Source organism: Populus alba, chromosome 7 (assembly GCF_005239225.2).
Source record: "Populus alba chromosome 7, ASM523922v2, whole genome shotgun sequence".
Classification (NCBI taxonomy): Eukaryota; Viridiplantae; Streptophyta; class Magnoliopsida; order Malpighiales; family Salicaceae; genus Populus; species Populus alba.
Window position 1 is genome coordinate 3,839,659 of NC_133290.1, and position 19,648 is coordinate 3,859,306.

Here is a 19,648-nt window from a genome sequence, read left to right on the forward strand (position 1 = left end):
CTTGAGTTTGCAGATTTAATTAGAAATCCAAATGAGATTAGATTTTTGTCCATAATACCTTTCTTGAAACCTTGACAAGTATACTTCGACTTAGATTAAGTTCTTGTTCTCATTCGGGAACTCTAACTTGAAGAAAAACATGTTATAAGAAGTTAGGTTCAAAATATAAAATACAGAATTTCTTATCTTTAGCAATTAATTCACAAAGTCTCTTAGGCATGCTAAATTCATAAAAATAACTACCAATAAACTCAAATAAGCTCAAAATACATTAAAAAGCATATTGTAAACGGAGTAAAAATATATGTATATTTTGCACTAATCAACTACTTGTGGTTTGTGACAACTCAACTTTGAAACAATTATTTAAAATCGAAAAACACATTTTATCTTTAGATAATTTTTATATAAACTTAAAAAAAAAACCCCTATATTTATATAATAGGATCTTAAGACCCTAAAAACCATTTTAAATTTGTTGTTTTTGCTGCTTGTATATCTTTTGGGAAACCCAATATTTAATAGCAAGTAAACTAGACATTTCATAAAGAACTGCGCATATAAAAGATGGGGAGGGCTTCGTCTTCCTCATTAGAAATCATATTAAGCATTGTTAATGATTCCACTTCGCCATTTTATGGATAATAGAGGAATTATGGAGATTGAAGACCCAAATCAAGGATTTCATTTCAACTGCTGTGGATAGTAATAGTACTTTTAAAGGGGAAATTAAGAGGATAAATATTTTCAAAGGGGCTAATTAATCAATTTCAGAACTTTTTGACAAGAAGAAAAATTTTCAACAAACAGAAAAGATTGATAAAACGAACATTTTTTGTGGGAATCATGGATTCTTCGCCCACGATTACTTCTTTTTGCACCTCTTGTAGCCCTTAGAATTCTATTCCTATTAATAAACTTATTAACTATTTTCTTTTCATCATCATCAGCTTTCAGTTTTCTTTGCTTCTCCATCTTCAACTTTACCATTCTCTTCACTCTAAACTTCATTAGCTTCACTATGCTTCCGCTTGACGAAGTTAACAAGGTCAACATCAGTATTTTCACTTGCCATTAGTTCCTCTGCTTACGTTAGTGCTCTCCAGTCTCCACTAGCCCTTCAATTTCATCATCGAGACAACGGACTTTCCACGCTATGATGGCATGGAAGATCAAACCAGGTGGATTTGTTAGGTAGAGTAATTTTTCGAGCTCCACCGCATGAAAGCGAGAGAAACTTCCCACGGACAGTTACCACTTAGATGGTGATGTCCAATTATGATATCAACATCTCAAACATCGTCGGGAAGGTGTCAATTAAGAGGTTTTGAAGTACTAGTTACGGCCCTTCGAGATACCAAATGTTTTTTGGGGATCTCACTAATCTTAAACAAACATAGAGTATCCATTATTACGTTTGATCGTTGGTTACATCGAGCTGGCCATTTATCTAAAGAACAAGTCGTGTGCTTCGTGAGTGGGTTGAAGGACACAATACTAGCTGACGTCCAAACATATAATCCAAATTCCTTGTCTAATACATTTGTTTTTGCACGACTCTTTGAGTCTCATATATATACCTAACGTAGGAGAGGGTGGGTGGAACCTCGGAAAGCCCCATCAATCACGAGACAACCACCCTTACCCTCAACATCTTTCGCCTGAGCCCGTACCTCCACCATCAAGAGGTCGAGTTACAAAAATGGGATTTTATCCCACAAAAAGGGTGAATTTTAGATGTAATAAAATGAAGAGCAAAGGATTGTGTGAAGATCTTTATTTTTCAGTGCAAAAGGTTTAGTTCCACGTGGACTCTTTTCTTTTACCTGTGGAAGGATGTGATATTGTCTTTGGAACTCGATGGCTAAATATATTGGGTCCAATTATTTAGTAATCAATGAGCCATGGATGCAGTTTTGGTGGTAGGTAGAAATGGCGGAGTTGCATAGGACCAAAGGGCTTATTAGTATCCAGATTACTAAAAAAAATGAAATTGAGAAAATGGTGAAAGGGTGTGGTGCAGCCGAGCACGAGTCCCTCTTCCGCTCCTGTGTTCTTGGTAAAAAAAACATGATGGCTTGTGGCAACTAAGTGTTGATTACAGGCACTTAGTAAACATTACAGTCAAAGATAGGTTCAAGATGCTGGTTGTAGCAGGACAAGGATGACTTATGTTTTTAATAATTTTTATATTTTTTATTTTAAATTAATATGGATGTCTGGATGAGCTTGCGTATACCTCAACTAATCTTACGAGCCCTAAAGTTAACAACCATGTAAGCCTTTAATGACTCTGAGGTTTGTGAGACTCTACTGATCTTTGAAAAGTAAATTTAAGATTTGATTAATTAAACTTTACCTCTTATAATTAATAATTTTTATATCTTGATTGATTAAGCGAAGGATAACATGGTATTTATAATAAAGTATCATTTATACAACTAAAAAATATAACTATTTTTTAAAAAAGTTAAATTCTCATAAATACTTATGAAACTGGGATTTGGATTTGTTCCAGGATCAAGTACTTCTTTTCGATTGGTCGTGAAAACTATTATTCTTTCCTGTCCATATCTCGACCAGAATCCGTTAATGCAAGTAGAGAGGAGAGTGTGAACTGAAAAAAAAGCTGAATAAAAAGTCAAGCCAGCGTGCACTAATTAATAGTTAAAATTGTTCAAGATCCGAAACCATGCCCTCCAATTATTAGAACATGAATAGAACATAATGAAAACAGGCAACAGAAATGAATTTGATAAAATAGAATTATTAATTATTACTATAAAAGGTGTTGGTTTTTTTACCATACAAAACTCCATTGTTCATCCTTTTATATATTATTTGGATGAGTTGTGCAAAATTTTGTGTTTTTTAAATTTAATTCTTAAACATGTTTTCATGATATTTAGTTCTAATTAAAGACTAATTAATTTTGATTTCTTATAAAAAAAATAGAATTGAAAGAAAAGAGATTGAAATGAAAAGGACGCCAAACATTGATGTCATGCTATAAGTCTTGCAAAAGATACACTTTCGTCCTTAAACTTTAAAAATTACATAAATTATATAATTTCAGTACCTTATTATTTTTCTAATTTAATTTTGATACAAAAGTTTATTTTTGTTATTTCTTTAATTCCTAGTTAAGAGAAGAGAGAGAGAAGTCACCAGATTCCAGCGATAAAGAGAAAAAAATGTAGTTGAGATCGATTCAAACCACCAAAATAGATAATATTTATGTCAAATGGTTCCATTTGACGAGGAAAATTTATATTAGGATTTTTTGTTTACCTTTAAAGTTTTTGAAAAAATAAATCTGAGCTTAAGTTGATTTTGTTTTTGTAAGACCTGATATATATATATACACACACACACACATAGATTGTCATTTAACATTTTGATGTGAGATAACTATACTACACTCCATGCCTGAAATGTTTATTTTTATAGCCCACATTCATTAAGATTGTTTCTTAATAGTTTTTTTTTATGTGGGATAAGCATATATAATATACTTTCATATTAATTGTTTCTTAATTTTTTGTTATAAGATAACTATATATAGCTTATATTTATATTAATTGTTTTTTAAGTTTTTAATGTAGGATAACTATATTACACTTTATATTTTTTTATAGTCTATATTAACACAAGTTGTTTTTAACTTTTCAATATAAAATAACTATATTATACTTAATTCCTCACATTTTGTTTATAGCCTTTATACACCTATATTATTTCAAAACTTTTTAAATAGAATATTAAAATCTTAATTTTTTTTTTACTGAAACTTTTCTAAATAAAATATTAAAATCTTAAATATAATTTAACGTGGTCAACTACAGAAATCTGAAAGGAGTTTTTGGGTTTTGAATTTGATCGCTATGATCCTCTGAATTGCAATATTCAATGTCTTCACTGACAATCATGGTCCTATCATCTGTATACAATAATGCACCTCTTAGATCGCTGTCAGAATTTAGGCTTTCAAGTCACAAATAATTTTATATCAAACGCAAGAAATTGTTCATGGGATGTGGAATGTCCCGAGATTAACATGATGTGATAAACAACTAGCTGGAAAAAAGCAATCCTAACTTTAAATATAAGTTCTGGACCAGGTTTAAATTCAGTTTATACATTTTACAGACCCACAGTTCTGTAAAGGTGGGCTAGTTTAACTAGTCAAAGTTGAGAAGGCTTTTAAATTAAATTTAAAAGATGATGTTTTTGCATTTTTTTATTATTTTCCCAACCATTTTTTGGATTTTAATGATTTTTTTAGTTATATAACTTGTAATTAAGCTTGATTTCTGAGTTCATGGAGGTTAGGCTCCCAATCCCTGCCAACTCTAAGCATAAAAACCTTTGCTTTTTTCTTGAACTAAGTTAAATGTGAGATCCTCTCGTATTTGGAGATAAAATTATGATGGACTTTCTAATCATCCAATACAAGTACTTTACTATAAAATATAAATGTGTTTTTAAAAACCAACTAAAATTGAATAAAAAGATAAGCTTCATGGGCTCATAAGTTTGAACTTGAATTTAATTAATGAAAAATATTTTCTATCAAGGCACTGATTGATCAATAATCTTTAAAATATATTAATATATTAATCAATACAATAATTATGTGATAAAAATAAATGTATTAATGAATGTTCATAAATTATAAGTAATTTATGAACTATGAACATCCATGAATTATAAATATTCATCAAATTTAATAAACATTAATGAATTATAAAGATTCATGAGAAATTAATGTTTTAGCTCTTTAAGTCTTATAAATAGATGTTTTGGTAGAAATAAATATGAATTTTCTTGATATATATATAATAATCATGTTAGAATGTAAAGCCTAACATGATTTTATCTTCACCTCACATTTAATTTCACCTTAAAAAACCTATTTCATGTTTTATAAAACCAATTCTAACAAATACTTGTACAAAATTATTTCCATGTATCCTCAAACTTCAATTCATAATAACTGTTGCAATAGCCGATGGTTTCACCGTCCGTATTTTAGAACGGACATATTTCCATGTTACCTCTGTCTTCAAACACGTCAAAGATCTGGCTGTCGGCTACGAAACCTTCATCTTAATCAAACTTGGCCACTCTAACTACTCTGTCTTCCGGCCCAATTCTGGAGGAAAGGTAATATTCTGCAGCTTTGACAAGTTCATTGTCACCAAAGCTATCCCATTGAGTAGTCATCAATGATCAAAGTTGCATAGGATGGATCATGTTTCTTACGAGAAAAAATATATATTATGGTTGAATGCTGGAGGAAAATTAATGCAGTAGCATGTTATAGAAAGTAATGATGAAATTTGAGAGGAAGATATTGGTTATTAAGTGTTTTTCTCTTCTATTCCCTTCCCTCTTGTATTATATATGCTTCTAATTATAAGTCTATTTATAGATTTAAAATCCTAAACAAATTAAAACTTAACTGACCAACTAATTTCTCTGTTTTTTAAAAAAAATAAATCAGAAACCTAGTTTATTTTCAACACTGAATCCACTCCAGCACAATTTTGGTATTTCTTAGTAGCACTAAGAATGTGGAGAAGGATACATACCATGACAGTAAAGAGGTTGTCGAAGGCAGCATCTTAGCATATTCTAGAGCAAAAGCTGCCATGGTGATAGCACTACAACGATACACACACACACACACACACACACACACACACTTGAGGAGTCAAGAAGTCCATGAGTTTAATAACTATGGTTATCTTCTAACCGATTACAATACTGATGAATTAAGATTTTCTCATCTTTCTGGTTTCCTTCTATGTTGAAGGAGATTTTTGTTTCTGTGTGAAAGTTTTTGGATTGCTATATAGACTAGAAGCACAGATAGTTGACATAAAACGCTGAAGGATAATATTTTCAGATAAATTTCTGCTGCAGGCCTGGCAATAGCAAATTAAGTTCAAAACAGCCCTTTAAGGGTCTACAATCAAGCTTTCAAACAGTATCACCTTTTGTTTTTAAGGATACATAACAACGAAATTGTTGTCCATTGCATTAGAGGCAATAGCCAGCCTTAATTGGCTGATCAATAGCTTCTTCTCTTGATGGGTTTCCTTCTGCTTTTAATTCTAACAGATCCTCTACGCTTGTTCTCAACTTTCTGCTTTTTTGCCTTTTGTATTTCACCCTTGTGTAAACCTTCATCAAAAAGTTCATCGCCTTCCAATTTCTTTCTCTTCAGTAGTTTCACAAGCCCTTCAAGTGCAGCATCGGAGTCCTCACTTGTCATTAGCTCCTCTGCCACTTGCGCAGGAGTGACCTCTGTATTTTCTATCAGGTCTTCAATTTCTCCAAACAGTCTATGATAGCCATTAACGCCCAAGTAATTGGAGGCCAGCACTCTAAACCCATGAGGCGTGCAGTAGGACATGTGAATGTGCATGTCCATGCGTCCCGGACGCAACAGAGCAGGGTCTAGCCTGTCTTTATGGTTGGTAGTAAATATGATGATTCTTTCGTCCCCACAACTTGACCATAATCCATCAATGAAGTTCAGCAAGCCAGACAGTGTCAACTGTATCAAACAAAAATAATTAGAACAACTAATGTTATCAACTAGTTAACTACACGACGTAATATTGACGATTACCAGAGTTAATTTGATGAACTGCACATCTCAATGTAGTATAGGGATCAAAAGATCTGGCTTCTAAGAAGCAGTTCAGATCATGATAGGATATTTTTTGGGTTTTAGTGATTATGGTGATGGCCTTGAAATATGACTGGAGTCCTCTCACTTTTTAGCAAAGAATCTCGAAGGGAGTAACTCTATGGTTATACAAAGGTTTCTCGTTTTCGAAAACTTTTTTTTACTACCAGACCAATGCTGCCAGACATAATAATTGTTTATTACAAGGCCCAAAACCTGGTGCAAGTATCCTTGTGACACGGCAGGAGAGAACCTAAAGCCAATTACAGACACGATTGCAGCCTATAGCCTTACAATGACAACATGGAGATCCATCTTTTTTCTGCAAGTTTTGTCATGGTGACCAACCAAAATGCTTTTAAAGGGTACATGTTTGGACGCATCACATGAATAATGCAATAATGCAGAGACTTGATCAGAAAAGGTTATATCATATGGTGAGTTCTCGAAAAACACGAAGACCTTTCTACACCTTCCATTAATCAAAAGACACGAGGACTCTCCACGTCCACTGATAATCAAAAGAGAGTTTTCCATATCACAAAGTGGCTCTACCAAGATTTTTTATGGCGGTGTGGTTTTGGAAAAGGAGATGAGGGACCCATGGCGATCATGTGGATACATTTCACCTGGCACATATTAGAATTTATCCCTACCAACATCTGGACACTCCAATTTTTGCCAGCAGAAGCATATGAGGGAAACCTTTGGACTTTCTTTTTTTAATAAAAATCGAATATTGGGAAGTAAAAATTTGCTAATTCTAACATCTTCCTAGTTTTTAGTGTGTGAGTTGATGGTGGAAGGATGATCAACTGATGTTTGGGTAGTTGAGGTGGTAGTACCAATAGTGCCTGTAATATTCAGGCAGTGGTGGACTTGTTGGCTTGATCGGATAAAAAAAGAGCAGCATATCAAGTATCTTACTCAATAAAAGATAAGGCAAGAAAGAAAGAAAGATATCTATCTCACCTTTGGGGAAAACCAAATAAAAAACAAAATTTACAGCAGGAAAAAATACCTGCACATCATGTTGTTTTCGACCATCTCCATCTCCAGGAGCCTGTCTTCGATCAGGCAAATCCACGCTACAATCAATATCTTCAATGACAAGTATTGATCTATTTCCAGTTGCCAGCAACAATTTTCTCAGATCAGAATCCCGCATTATATTTGCAAGCTGCAAATCATACACATCAAACCTCAAGTAATTAGCCATGGCAGCAACCAAGCTTGATTTTCCAGTCCCTGGTGGCCCATACAACAAGTACCCACGTTTCCAAGCCCTTCCTACTCTCTTATAATACTCTTTCCTCCTAACAAATCTATCCAAATCCTCTATGACAATATTTTTCAGGTCTGGCTCCATAGCCAAAGTCTCAAATGTTGCTGGATGTTCAAGATTTACAGAATCCCACTTGATATCTCCATAGGCACGTGAACCTTGAAGTGTGTGCATCTTCAAAACCCTGACCTTCTCTTTTGCTTCTCTTGCCTTTTCAATAATGTAGGGCATGTAAGATCCTAATATTTTCTCCTTATGATTCTTGTGGAAACTTAACTCGAACCATCGTTTCTCGGCTACGACATCAAAGAGATTGCTGGAGTCTTTCTTTTCAGGTTTTACAAATACCAATCTCCACAGAAGCTCAATCCCTTCATATTGATCAACGACTTTCTCACCCTTTTCAAGTTTGATTGTTAAATTCTTCTCTTTTGGGGTTTTGCTAATTTTGAGCCTTTTTGTTGTGTGACTAACCTTAGTACTTAAGTAAGTCTCTGAAGCATCATAGACTTGGTTTCGAGAAATTCCTGTGGACTCCTCAATGACTAAGGTAAGAATAGGAGATTGAGGCTTAAAGAAGTAACGAAGAGTTGATAAAAGGTAATCTCTGATTTGTTGGGGTATTAAATGGCCAAATTGATTGGCCATGGATTGAGCCATCATTATTGAACCAGCCATGGAGGCGTAGGCAGCCAACAATGATGATGGAGAAGTAAGTTCTTTGCTAGAAAACATGGTTGCAGACTTGGAACAGAGAAAGGGGAGTGCACACACGAAGTTAAATGAGAGATACATACTTCATTCTTGGAAAAGAAACCCTTATTTATACTCTAATATCCAAATAAAATTAGTCATCAAGGAGATTCAAGAGTAGCTGACTTGTCAAATACAAAGTTGATGACTTTGGACCATGTGTAACATTGAGCATATATGTTCATGTACTAGTTAAATAAATAAGATTAATTTTTTTTAATTAAAAAAATAATGGCTGCACCAAACAAGCTTACGAAAATGAAAATAAATATCTTTTGATTTGATGGTAGGGCTATGTTTAAATTTGTCATAGCATTATATAGTTCATGTTCCTTTAATGATTTAGTTTGATATAATCATTTAAGATCATTTTCAAGCTAAAATTAGGCCAATAAAATGCTATTATATATAGAGGTATTAAATCATTCTATGTTGAAAAGAAAAAGGAACCCTAAAATAACAAGAAAAAATAAGAAAGAATTTCAGAGTTATTTTTATCCAATTATTATTCAGACTTTTTATCGAATCATTTAAGATCATTTTCATACCATTATATAGTTCATGTTCCTTCAATGATTTAGTTTTATATAACTATTTAAGATCATTTTCAAGCTAAAATTAGGCCAATAAAATGCTATTTTATATATATATATATATATATATATATATATATATATATATATATATATATAATAGCCTCACACACTTGCGCATGCAATATGAAATTGATGTCTAATATTTTTTCTTTCCATATTGAAAAGAACGGTAGAAATAAGCCTCCAATATTTATTTCTGTATAAAGTTCTTCTGAACCTTGCATGATTGCTGCAACTTTTTCCATTAAAGAAGGTTGCGTTTCAGATTTGTGCGTTTGGACTTTCACGTCACCAGGACAGCAGCAAAGCTCATGATTCCATGCTTCTTTAAGCTCAGCTAGTATACTGATTTACTCTACTTACACAACCTCTGAAGGAATATTCGACCTGCAAATATTTGTTGAGGGCTATTTTTAGCTATTAGTTCATAAAATTTAAAATTTTGGTTGAATAACATGGTTAGAGAAAGTTAAACTGAAATAACATAATTTGTGTTATTGTTATTATAGTTTTAAAATGTTATATATAGAAAAAGTATGATATTAAATAAATATTGTATTTACAAAATATAATATCTTTACAAAAAATAATATTAAAAAGGAATGCTTTTCTAAATTACGTGCAAAATTGGAGGGAGATGGTCCAAATTATTATTTTTATAATATAAATGTTCAAGAGTGATGCATTCTTAGAAGACAGAGTGAACATGACATAACTTATAATATTTATAATCTCTATGGATAATCGATCCAACAGTTTAAACAATACTTGGAGTGCATGACTAAATGAAGACTCCTTTATTTTATTTGCCGAAGTCTTTAATTATCATTGAGACAAGATAGAAACTTTCTTGAAAGCCGTTCATTTGGACCATGGTTTGGTGCCTTTCGGTGTTGGAAAGGGATGATCCTCGTCACCCTCAGCAGAAGTTACTGGTCAGGTCCTGTTCCATGCTTGATTATTATAAATTTGGACAACGAAAGGTGTCCCGAAGTCTTCCTCCACTATTTACAACTTTCCAAGCTGTTGTTTCTCGGAGCCAAGCTGTTGTTTCTTGGAGCCAAGCAGTTTGATGTTGGAGGCAATGATGGTGAAGCTTTGAACTTGTTATTCCTTCATAATTAAGAGCAACTCGGTTTCACACTATTACGATATGATGCATCATGATACCAATTTGGATTCGGAAGAAGAAAATGTTGGTTTGTATAGCGTTGATAAAAAACTATGTCTCTTAAAATTTATATTTTTTTATTAAAAAAATTATAATTCAATAATTTGATGAAAAAAATAAACACAATAATTATTTATATAGAGGTTAAAACTGATCGAATCAAAAGAATCTACATGTAAATAGAAAAAGTAATTAAAATCTGAAATTAACTAGAAAAATAATTAAAACAATATCTTAAGAGTTTAATTTGAAGGCCTTCTAGATCTTGGCTGATTATATAGCCAACTGTCAAAGAATCAATTCAACCTAAAAGCTTAAGTTGTTAGGTGAGATCCCAAGATATGATTTATATTATTCCCGAACACATCCTCTCAGGTGAAAGTCTTTTGAGTTTGAAACTTACACAGATTCACACTACATTATGCTTAATTTTTATCATATAAATAGAGGTGGTGCGATTTGAACTCGTGATCTCTTGGTCATCAAGGTTTTGATATCATGTTAAAGTATCAATTCAATACAAATACTTAAACTATTATGTGAGGTTCTAAGATATGATTTATATTATTCTCTAACACTAACCAACTCTTTTATAGAAGTGTACCTATAAAATTATCTAGTAAAATTTGAATCCGATTTAATAATTAAATATAAAATTATGGTTGTTATTGTTATACTGTGTATATAACATATTCTTCTCTAAGTTTTGCCATATCAATTTATTCCATGATTGAGTCTGCAAAACATTATGCGAAACTTGTTTTTCTAAATTTTCATCATGATCCTTCTTAGTAGGTAGGCGATCTGGACGAATTAGATAATGCAATAATTAATGTATGAACATGACAGATAAAAAAGGTGATATCATATGGTAACAGGCTGGTAATATCAAAAAAGAGATTCCTATATTAAAAAAATGGATTCACTTTGATTTTTTTTATAGCGAGTGTTTTGAAAAAGAGATGGGGATTGCGAGTCCTAACCAATGTACGTGGATACATTTCAATTAGTAGCATGTGAGTTGATTTGTCGATAGAAACCTTTGGCCACTCCAATTTTTACCACCATAAGCATATAATATGAGCTTTTTTTTTATGCATTTACAAGAGCTTTTCTGAATTGCAAAGACATCAATGAAGGTGAAAACACTTTGCAAAAAAGTACCAACAAATAAAATACCTAATAGTACAATGGCCCATATGTTCATGTCAAAAACCAATTTATTATGGTTTTTGTTGGGATATTTTAGAAAATAATATAAATCATATCCTGGTACTTCACCTAAAAGCTTAAGATATTGGGTTGAAATAGTTCTTTAGCATGATATCAAAGCCTTAATGACCAAGTGGTCACGAGTTTGAAATTTTACTATCCTTATTTATTTGATAAAAATTAAGCACAAGGTAAAATAAATATGTGTAAATTTCAAGCTCAAAGAACTTACACTTGAGGGGATATGTTAGAGAATAATTTAAATTATATCCTGGGACCTCAACTAAAAGTTTAAGCTATTGAGTTAAAATGGTTCTTTGACAGGATAATTATGCACTAATTTTCTCTTGAATCATTCTTCACCTCCCAAAAATAACCATCAATATTCAAATAAAAATGCACTTTCAAAGTAACAATTTTGAACAGAAGATAGCTTTTATGAGTTGGAATATATAACATAAAAGATAATTGTGTAACTCCAACTACTTTTAACCTCTTGTTGAAAAAAAATAGCAATTCTAATTTTCATGCATTTTGTTTTTAGAATATTGCTCAATATTACATCTTAATTTTTGTCATTCTTGTCATCCCAAATTACGAGTTTGATTTAATTTCGGGTAATTTTATACGAGATTAAGTAATTTTATCAACTATATTGATTAACATTTCTACAATTTACCACTTCCAATCTATAACACATAATGCATATTATTGAGTTGGCTTAAAAAATTGATATATGACTAAAGAAAGTTTAGATTTGTGATTTTAGTAGTAAGTTTTCAGAGTTATTTTAGAAGTAGAAGGGAGAAAAATGCATAGGAATTTCATATTAGCTTTGAAGGTGATGAATTGAATTATTTCCTAATCCTCATTATTGATAATTAAATGTAGAGATATAATATTGAGTTTTGAAACCTGAATTTGGCTTTGAGATTTCTCAGAAAAAAAATACAATTTATTTCCTATTTATAGAGAATGAATTTATGTACCCCAATCTATATTTCTAGTTTCAAGATTTATCCTTATTTTTGTTAACTATTTTTATTTCTTCTTTTCTATTATATTTTACACATTATTTATGCTTTGATTATGCAGTTTATTTATTTTCTTAATTTAGTTTTTTTAATCAATCAAATTACTATTAGATTAACTTTTATTTATATAGCTATTATTAAGTATTATTATCTAGAAAAAATAATAATAAAAAAAAAAGTCTATTTGGTCTTGAAATGTTAAAACCATGTATTACTTAATACACACATAATTTTTTCCTACACAGAGTAAAGACATATCATTTCTCATCAATGGATATTTATTGCCTCCATGTTACCTCAAAAGACATTATCAATCATTGATCTACCCACCAACCAATAGCATAACAAGTACTACAACCAATACTATGCATCAACCTCTTTATCAATGGTGCAACAACTAACATCCCACCTGCAACTATATTTGTAACGAGACACTTGTGACTCCACTCACCATAAAGTCCTACAACACCACTCTACACGAGGTAAGATGATGTGATCAAAATCTGGAAATACCTTAGGTCACCAAGTAAGTGAAGAGATTCATGAGCAACAACATAACACAAAACAAGTCCTCACAACATATCTCTAAACACAAAGCAAAGCATACCATGTAAGACTACATTACCACATTACTACTTTATGCTCCTGCTTCTACATACCTACTACACTACTCATTACCTCCATTACTTACTTTCATTCCCAACGTACTTCTCTCCTTCTATCTTTAGTTACTTAAACATTGAATGGTCTCCGGTTCTAACAGGGGATTTGTTTTGCAAGAAAGCTCATGAAAATCACCCTCTCAACCTACTAGATTAGTGACAAATCTAGTCACTCAAGGTACTAGCCAAGTCCATCATTTTACCGGTTCGTCAACCAAATCAAGCTCAATCACTTCACAAGTCTAAGATTGTAGCTTATGGAAAGCTCAATCTAGTCTAAAATTTTCATGAACTCATTAGCAGTGCTCCTAATATTTCATGTTGGAATCTTTCTTACAACAAAAAATAGAAAAAAAAAATATGCATACTTTACCACATAAATAAGAGTACTGTATAATTTAAAATCCATTAGTGTCTACATAGTAAAATGGATGAGTGTGTCTAAAATAATTTTTGTTATGTATATGATCAAAAAGTGATATATTTCTTGAAGAAGATGAACATTTCAAGGTATTGCAGACCTATACCAGAGAGTATGATAACTTTTATTTTTTAGTGTGTTTTACTTGAAAAAAAATCGAATTAATAAAAAAAATCGAATTAATGTACTTTTAGTGATTTTTAATGATTTTGATTTATTAATATCAAAAATTTTAAAAAATTATATTAATATATTTTCAAACTAAAAAACTCTTTTTAAAATCACCCTTAATCACTCATAATCAATCTTTTCAGATACGGCAGTTTAAACAAATTTGATTGCCGATTAAACTTCTGTCTTATCCTTGCCTCATATAATGTATTTATCAGGAAGACCATAAAGAGCGTGTTTGGCAGTGTAGTAGCGGTTGCTTTTCAAATAGCTTTTCGTGCCGAAATACATGCCAATGATGTTTTTTCATTTTTTAAAAATTATTTTTGACATCAGCATATCAAAACGATCCAAAAAGTACAAACCGAACTCAATTTTAACAAAAAAAAAATTTCAAATTTACACCAAACATAGGTACAAACGCAGAGATAAACGGTCTCAAAGAAAGACATTCAGTCGACCATAATTTGCTACCATTCGGCTTGAGAAAACGAATGTCCCTCCAACAAAGGTCTTGGTCAAGCCTATTGTTTATTGTAAATTTATGTCTTGATTTTAAATATTTTCAATTTTATATATATATATATATATATATATATATATATATATATATATATAGTAAAAGCATAGTTTTTTAGACTCGGCCTAGTGGCCGACCCGATCCAAGATCCAGGTTTCGAGTTTTGACCGGGTCACTGGGTCATCTAGATCAATTTTTTTTTTTTAATCAAAATGATATCATTTTAGTAAAAAAAAAAATCATCAAATTATAATTAAATTTTTAATCAAGACGCGGGGTCATGCTAATTTTTTTTTTTTCACTTATTTTTTTTCAATTCAGTTCAGTTGCAATCTCAAAATATCAGAATTTTAAATTGATTTGTGAGATCGAGCAGGATTTTAAAACTACGAGGAGAAGTACCTGACGGCGATCACAAAATAAATAAAGAAATAAAATAGTGAGATGGAAGAATGAGAGCCCAAGCCAGAAAGACCCTTTCACTATTGGGCTATAAGGTTGCGGGACCGGACAAGACAATGGCCTAAATTTCTCATGTCGAAAACCAATTTCTTATGGGTTTTGTTGAGATATTTAAGCACTAATTTTCCCTTTCGATGGAATCACTCTTCACCTCCAGCAAATAACCATCAAAATTCAAACCGAAATTCATTTTCAAGTAACGATTTTGTGCAAAATCAAATGTAAATTATTGAGAAGCTCAAAGTGCTTTTAACCCTCCGTTGAAAAAACAGAAGCAATTCCAATTTTCATAATTATTTTTTTAGAATATGGTTCATTATTACATCTTAGCCTATATGAAGAAAGACCTCCTTTTCCCTTATTATTTCTTTTCAATTATAGTTTAGACATTATTTGTTCTTTTATTATCTAATTATTTCCTTAATGAATCGAATTATTATTCGAGTAGCAACTTTTATTTATATAGCAAAACAAAAAAACCTCTATAATTAATAAAATATAAATATCTTTTGGTTGAATTTGATCAATTCCAATTATCAAATAATTAATAATAAATTCAACTAAAGCTTTATTTGTGTTTTTTTGTTTTACATTATCAATCTTTGAAGATTAAATATGGGTGTGTTTTTTCATCCAATTTTTCATTATATTTATGCGTTGAATTTTTCTTTTTTTTGGTTGATAACAATTATATAAAATTAAAAAGTAAGACTTTTAAAATTCTAGTTTATTCATAGGAAGATGTCTTCAAACCCCCTATATAGATCTAGACCTGTATAAAAAAAAAAAAGTTCTTGTAGAAAATGCAAATTTTTTGTCTGTTCATTATATTCATGTGTTGATTTTTTCTGAATAATGTTTGATATTCTTTCTTACAATTGATTCGTATATATAATATGCATGCTCTTTAATTGATTTATTTTTTTGAAGAAATAAAGGCATTAAGTAAAAATTAAAATTGCAAGAGATCTAAAGGATCTAAATTATATCTTCATAGAATAATTTTGTCTGTAATTCATACGAAATTGTTTAATATGATTGATGCTTTAGAAAATTAATAAAACATTACATGATACAAGAAACAAAACTATAAGACTCTTAGGCAGGGCTAGGGTTTGTAGCTTGTACGTAGTAAAGAGAGTACATTATATTAAAGTGATTAGTTCATATGCATGCTTGGTACACAGAGTCACTAGTCAATACATCATACTTCAATATTGTCTCAGACACGCTCATTTTTCTTCCTCGTTTTCTTCCTCTTTATCAATTTTTTCCACGTTTTCCTCCTCTTTATCAACTCTTGACTCTTTCTGATTCATTTTAGCCATGGCTTTTTCCTCTTTTTCCTTTTTTTTATCCACGAGAAATTCAATTAGCTCTTTGAGCACGGTCTCATGCTCATCACTCCTCATGAGCTGTTCTGCCACTTCTGCTGGGGTCACTTCTGCTGTTTTAATCAGCTCCTCGATCTCTTCAAATAAAACATGATCTTTAATTCCAAGATAACTAGCAGCAAGAAATTTGAATCCACAAGGAGTGCAATAAGACATGTGAACATGAACATCCATGCGTCCTGGACGCAACAGTGCTGGGTCCAGCTTGTCTATGTGATTTGTGGTGAACACTATAATTCGCTCGTCGCCACAGCTAGACCATAATCCATCGATAAAATTTAGCAAACCTGACAACGTCACCTGTGCAAGGCAGATAAATCATATATATATATTTAATAATGTTTATATGGTCAAACAAGATTTAGTCAGGGAGCATTAATATGAGTTAAATTGCAATTCATTGACTAGCAACATCAAAGTTGACCATTCATATAGTAAAGAAGTGATGGTTGCCCTTTTGAAGGGTCATGGAGACTGGAAATTAATTTGTGGCTCTGGTGATTGAGAAAGGGTCATAGGATGACCCGGTCAAATAACTAGTAAGATTTCATGACATCTTGGAAAATTTAATGTCATAAAAGTGAGAGTTGGTGGGTAGTTTTTGCTATGACCTAGAACATTAAAATCAATCTGGGAGTAGATCTAGTCTAAAACTTGTTTGTGATTCGGTTAGTTTAATATTTGACTTTAGAAGAAAAAAAAGATAATTAAAACTATTAAAAAACAGTTTTTTTTTTTTTTTTACTTAACCCGAGTAAAATTTTAAATTGAGGTATCTAAGAGGTTAAATTCCCTAAAAAAAGATGTCTTTCGATCTCGAGAATTTATGGTTGCTATGTGACAATGTCAGCAACACTGCTTATTTTCTGTCGAAATGTATTGTGGTCCATCCATGTGCTCTGAAACTTCCTAGGAAACCACCTAGTTCCTTCCGATCTCTAATGATATTCTGTGCATGGCTACCAAAACTGTTCAAGCTCCAAATAAGTAGAGCCATAAATTCGATTTTGCCGATATGTGTAACGGATAAACAAATTAATTCCTAATTTTTCATTAATCTGATCCTCTCTAAGCCAGATCACTTACAGTAAACTAGAGTGTGTTTGGCAGTGTGGTAGCGGTTGCTTTTCAAATAGTTTTTCATGCCGAAATACATACCGATGATGTTTTTTTATTTTTAAAAAATTATTTTTAACATCAGCACATCAAAACATCCAAAAAGTACAAATCGCATTCAATTTTAGCAAAAAAATTAAAATTAAAATTTGACAAAACACAGGTTTAAACGCACAGCCAGACACTCTCTAAACAAATCAATTACCGGGATCCATTGAAGCAGCAAATAATAAACGAATTCCTCACCTGGCTTTTTGGTCCACTTATTGAACCTGGTTTCGAGGGATAAAGCAAGATACTCTAGGAAATTAAATGGACAATGAAACAGGGAAAAACTGAAGCCTGACCTGTTTTTGTGGAGGATAGCCAAGACCTGGCGCAGCCCTGTTTTCAGCGATTCGATCCTGCAATTCAATGGTGCAATCTATATCCTCCACCACCAATATTGACCGATTTGCAGTAGCAATAAGCACTTTCCTGAGCTCGGAGTTGCACCTCACCTCGGTCAACTCCAAGTCATAGATATCAAAATTCAGATAATTCGCCATTGCAGCAATCAAGCTAGATTTACCAGTCCCTGGTGGTCCATACAACAAATACCCTCTTTTCCAAGCCTTACCAACCTTCTTGTAATAATCTCTCCTCTTAACAAACCTTTCAAGATCTTTCAGGATTCTGTCTTTATCTTTTGTGTCCAGAGCAAGAGTATCGAATGTTGCAGGATGATCAAGATTCACTGGTTTCCATGCATCAGCTAAATTTCCATACATGTGCTCATAGTCAACTGTGAAAATCTTCAATGTCTTCTTCTCCTGCGCCATGGATTTTGCTACTTTGACAATATAAGGAAAATAAGATTCAAGAACCATTTCTTTGTGTTCCTTAGGGAAACTGACTTCGAAAGACCGCACTTCTGATCTTAGTGTAGAGGTGTGATTAAAAGAGTTGTAGTGGGCTTTAGAATCAACATGGGTACAAACAAGAACCCACTTGAATTTAACATCTTGAAAGATATCGACGATTTCTTCATTGCGGTCCATTTTGACAGTGAACTCGTTTTCTTTCTCCGGTTTGCTGACTTTGAGTCTCTGTGTTGATGGAGAGATCTTGCTTCCCAAATAAGTCTCTGCTGCCCCGTATACTTCGTTGTAGGTGTATCCATCGAATTCATCAACAACCACAGTGAGTTGGGATGAGAAACGGCCGAAGAAATTGCGAATCTTATAGAAAAAGTAGGCTTGGAATTCATGGGGCAGGAAGTCTTGAGCTATAGATCTAGCAAGCATCGCCGTAGCCGCGACAGAGGCTGCGGTGGATAGAACTATCTTTGCGGTGGCTAGTTTGGTTTCATCAGTCGAAGAAGAGATGTCCATGATTTATTATATATGGTATTGTCTGGAGCTGCAAATTTGATTTGTGGTTTTCGTAGTTTGGGTGGTGCTTCTGAAAATTAATTATACGTGAACCTTGCTAGCAAAATGTGGTGAGGAAAACTAGAATGGATGATAAGATATTGGGGAAGAAATTAACTATATATAGGTGTATGAGCTAGCGGGGAACAAGATGAGTCTTTCTTCTTCTTCTTTTCGTGATCATGAAGGAATCGACGACTTCTGATGAAAAAATATTATGACGTACAATTTCATGGAACCATCCTAGGTTCTTCCTTGTGAGTAGCGGTTGACAGTGTAGTAGTGGTTGTTTTTCAAATAACTTTTCGTGCTGAAATACATGCTAATGATTTTTTTTTATTTTTTAAAAATTATTTTTAACATCAACACATCAAAACGATCCAAAAAATACAAACCGCACTCAATTTTAAAAAAAAAAATTCAAAATTTTACAAAACACAGGTAAAAACCCAGCCCAAACACTACCAAATTATGTTCCGTGTTGTCTTTGCAAGTTTTCAAAACTCTTACAAAGACGACGAGAGTGGCTTTGGTAGATTCCCCCCCGCCCCTCAAAATAGAAAACCTGACCAGATTACTCCCCAACTATTTCTAGGTTTCTCATTATAGTCTTCTGACTACTAATCTTCTCAATTGGGTCCCCAATCTTTAGTTGTTCCCTTAATTTTGTTTCTCCATCAAACATTAGTGAATGGATGTTTTCGGAAACTATTAAATACCATCCATGTGTTCGTCCTGG

At 32.3% G+C, this 19,648-nt stretch overlaps 2 protein-coding genes across 2 annotated transcripts; both read right to left on the reverse strand.

Annotated features, from left to right (window-relative positions):
• Positions 1–5,878: 5,878 nt before the first annotated feature.
• On the reverse strand, positions 5,879–8,859 carry LOC118063300 (AAA-ATPase At5g17760). The gene is made up of 2 exons (XM_035077313.2): positions 7,722–8,859; positions 5,879–6,565 (listed from the first exon to the last, which is right to left on the reverse strand). The coding sequence occupies exons 1-2, from the start codon at positions 8,778–8,780 to the stop codon at positions 6,077–6,079; spliced, it is 1,548 nt and encodes a 515-aa protein (XP_034933204.1). The 5' UTR covers positions 8,781–8,859; the 3' UTR covers positions 5,879–6,076.
• Positions 8,860–16,201: 7,342 nt separating this feature from the next.
• On the reverse strand, positions 16,202–19,069 carry LOC118063346 (AAA-ATPase At3g50940). Its single transcript, XM_035077368.2, has 2 exons — positions 17,845–19,069; positions 16,202–16,681 (listed from the first exon to the last, which is right to left on the reverse strand). The coding sequence occupies exons 1-2, from the start codon at positions 18,868–18,870 to the stop codon at positions 16,220–16,222; spliced, it is 1,488 nt and encodes a 495-aa protein (XP_034933259.1). The 5' UTR covers positions 18,871–19,069; the 3' UTR covers positions 16,202–16,219.
• Between the last annotated feature and the right edge of the window lie 579 nt (positions 19,070–19,648).